The sequence below is a fragment of the Nanorana parkeri genome, unplaced genomic scaffold, assembly GCF_000935625.1.
Source record: "Nanorana parkeri isolate BGI_ZX_2015 unplaced genomic scaffold, ASM93562v1 scaffold4298, whole genome shotgun sequence".
NCBI classification, from domain to species: Eukaryota; Metazoa; Chordata; class Amphibia; order Anura; family Dicroglossidae; genus Nanorana; species Nanorana parkeri.
Window position 1 is genome coordinate 4,152 of NW_017310561.1, and position 2,541 is coordinate 6,692.

At 57.4% G+C, this 2,541-nt stretch overlaps 1 protein-coding gene across 1 annotated transcript in view; it reads left to right on the plus strand.

The window, feature by feature from the left end:
• SLC38A7 (solute carrier family 38 member 7) overlaps window positions 1–2,541 on the plus strand; it is a 4,636-nt gene that overhangs the window by 1,945 nt on the left and 150 nt on the right. The window contains exons 4-9 of the mRNA XM_018575628.1: window positions 37–158; window positions 773–830; window positions 1,041–1,155; window positions 1,296–1,443; window positions 2,102–2,301; window positions 2,480–2,522. Of these exons, the coding sequence (XP_018431130.1) occupies window positions 37–158; window positions 773–830; window positions 1,041–1,155; window positions 1,296–1,443; window positions 2,102–2,301; window positions 2,480–2,522 (686 nt within the window). The remainder of the gene's footprint in view (window positions 1–36; window positions 159–772; window positions 831–1,040; window positions 1,156–1,295; window positions 1,444–2,101; window positions 2,302–2,479; window positions 2,523–2,541) is intronic.

Genomic DNA, 2,541 nt, shown 5'->3' on the forward strand with positions numbered 1-2,541 from the left:
CCCCTGGGGGCTGCTCTGTGTCCTCTGTCTCTTGTCTCTGACGCTCTCCTTGTCTCTCGCAGCTCCATCAGTGTTCTCGGGACGTGTTATGTGACGTTTATTGTCATCTTCCGCTGCGTCCTGCCACACGAACAGATCCCGGCGTATATTCCATCCAGGTAGAACCCCCTCCCCCGTCTCTTCCTCCTGCTCCCTCCCCGTCTCCTCCTTCCTCCCGCTCCTTCCCCTTTCTCCCGGTCTCCTCCCCTTCCTCCCCCTCCCTCCACTCTCATATTTGCGATTGGTCCCTAAATTGTCATAAGAAGGCCGGATTTGTTGATGATTACGTGCACCATGGTGACGAGAGAGCAGAGGAGGAGCCTAGGCAGGAAGCGGTCGGAGTCCCTGCGGTCTCTCGTATACGATTGGCCCAGCTTATACTTGTTTTCGTCAGCGAGGCCTGTGATTGGCCACTGATTACGTGATGCGGCAGGATGTTGCTCGTCGCTGGTTGATGAGGCAGTGTGGAGGCGCTTGAGTCGCCGGTACCGGGAGAAAGGGAGGGAATGGCTACGGCCGCTCCCTCCACGCCTCCTCCTCCCCCCCCCCCCCCGTCTCCTCTTCCTTCCTCCCGGTCCCTCCCGGTCTCCTCCTCTTCCTTCCTCCCGCTCCCTCCCGGTCTCCTCCTCTTCCTTCCTCCCGCTCCCTCCCGGTCTCCTCCTCTTCCTCCCGCTCCCTCCCGGTCTCCTCCTCGTCTCCTCCTCCTCAGCTGACATGCCACTTGCCTCCTCAGGGCCTCCTCTTGGATTGCTGTCTTCAACGCTGTCCCCACCATCTGCTTTGGATATCAGGTGTGCAGATATTGTTCTGTTCTGTCATGTGTGTACCGGCCTTCTGCATGTGTGTGTACCGGCCTTCTACATGTGTGTGTACCGGCCTTCTACATGTATGTGTACCGGCCTTCTACATGTGTGTGTACCCGCCTTCACCTTCTACATGTGTGTGTACCGGCCTTCACCTTCTACACATGTTTACCCCCCCTCTTCTCGCTGTCTCTGCAGTGCCATGTCAGTAGCGTCCCCGTGTACGGCAGCATGCAGCAGCAGGATATACGACGCTGGGGGATCATCGTGACCTCCGCCATGTTTATTGCCCTGTGTGTGTATACGGGGACAGGTAAGCGCGGTATATACATGTATGACGGGCCGGGCAGAGTCCTCTCTGAATATCTGGGTGACATGTTAGCTGTGGGGGGCAGAGCTCCTCCCTCTCCTGTATGATGTCATTGGCGTGATGTAACCGTGTCGTGTCTTTAGGGGTGTGCGGGTACCTGCTGTTCGGCACCGGTGTGGACCAGGACGTCCTCCTCTCCTTCCCGTCCAATGACGTTCCAGTGGCCGTGGCCCGCGCGTTCATCATCGTATGTGTGCTCACCTCCTACCCAATTCTTCACTACTGCGGCCGGTCAGTTCCATCTTCTGCTTCTCACCGAGTCACGTGCACTAGATCCCACTATCCGCATACAGCTCCGCCCCCTCTCCGGTGACAACTCCTCCTATCGGGATCATTTGTGTTGTCGTATAGTCCGCGGTGCTCGTCCCTGGAGGCTGCTCACACCGCAGGGAAATGTGCCTATTGGACTCCACAGGTGATAGATATAAGGGGGGGATTTGTAGTTGTGTCCGGCCAGTCTTGTGATCCACCTCCGCTGGTCTGTTCAGCCACTCTGTGGTGAGGAGGCCGTGGAGGTGACACGGGAAGCTGCATTGCTTAAATCTCCTCTCTGGGCTCCCCCGTCCCACCGACCTCCTGCCCAAAACCCTGTGCGCGATCACGTGACCTGTGCGCGATCACGTGACCTGTGCGCGATCACGTGACCTGTGCGCAATCACGTGACCTGTGCGCAATCACGTGACCTGTGCGTGATCATAAGTACTATCCTTGTCGCACTCCTTACCGATATGTCCCTTGTAGTGTGGGGGGCTTGCAGTGACTGCGGATGGACAAAATTGTAGAAATGTCACCAGCACACCAATCCTTTGAAGATAGCAAAAGCTGCGCGATCACGTGACCTGCGCGCGATCACGTGACCGCTGTAATATCGGCGTTTCCCTTTTTGCAGGGCAGTGTTGGAGGGGCTCTGGCTAAGATTTACCGCGCAGGAAGCGGGGGAGGAGCCGCGCCGGGAGCGCCGCCGCCGCATCCTGCAGACGCTCGCCTGGTTTGTGCTGACGCTGCTGCTGGCGCTCTTCATCCCGGACATCGGAAGAGTCATCTCCCTGATCGGAGGACTGGCGGCATGCTTCATATTTATATTTCCAGGTTAGATGGACGGGGGGCGGCGTTCTGAGGAGGGCGGTAACCCATAGCAACATCGTTCATTGTCGTGTCTGCTGTGACCCCATGATGGGGGAGGGGGGGCGTGTCCCTTCATTATAATAATGTACATTAATAATCACCACGAATCATTACTTCATCACGAATGTCTCCTTTCCCTCAGACTCTCCCCAATACGCGGATAGAGACGCATCGGGCGGGGGAGGGTTAGAACCCCGTACAGAT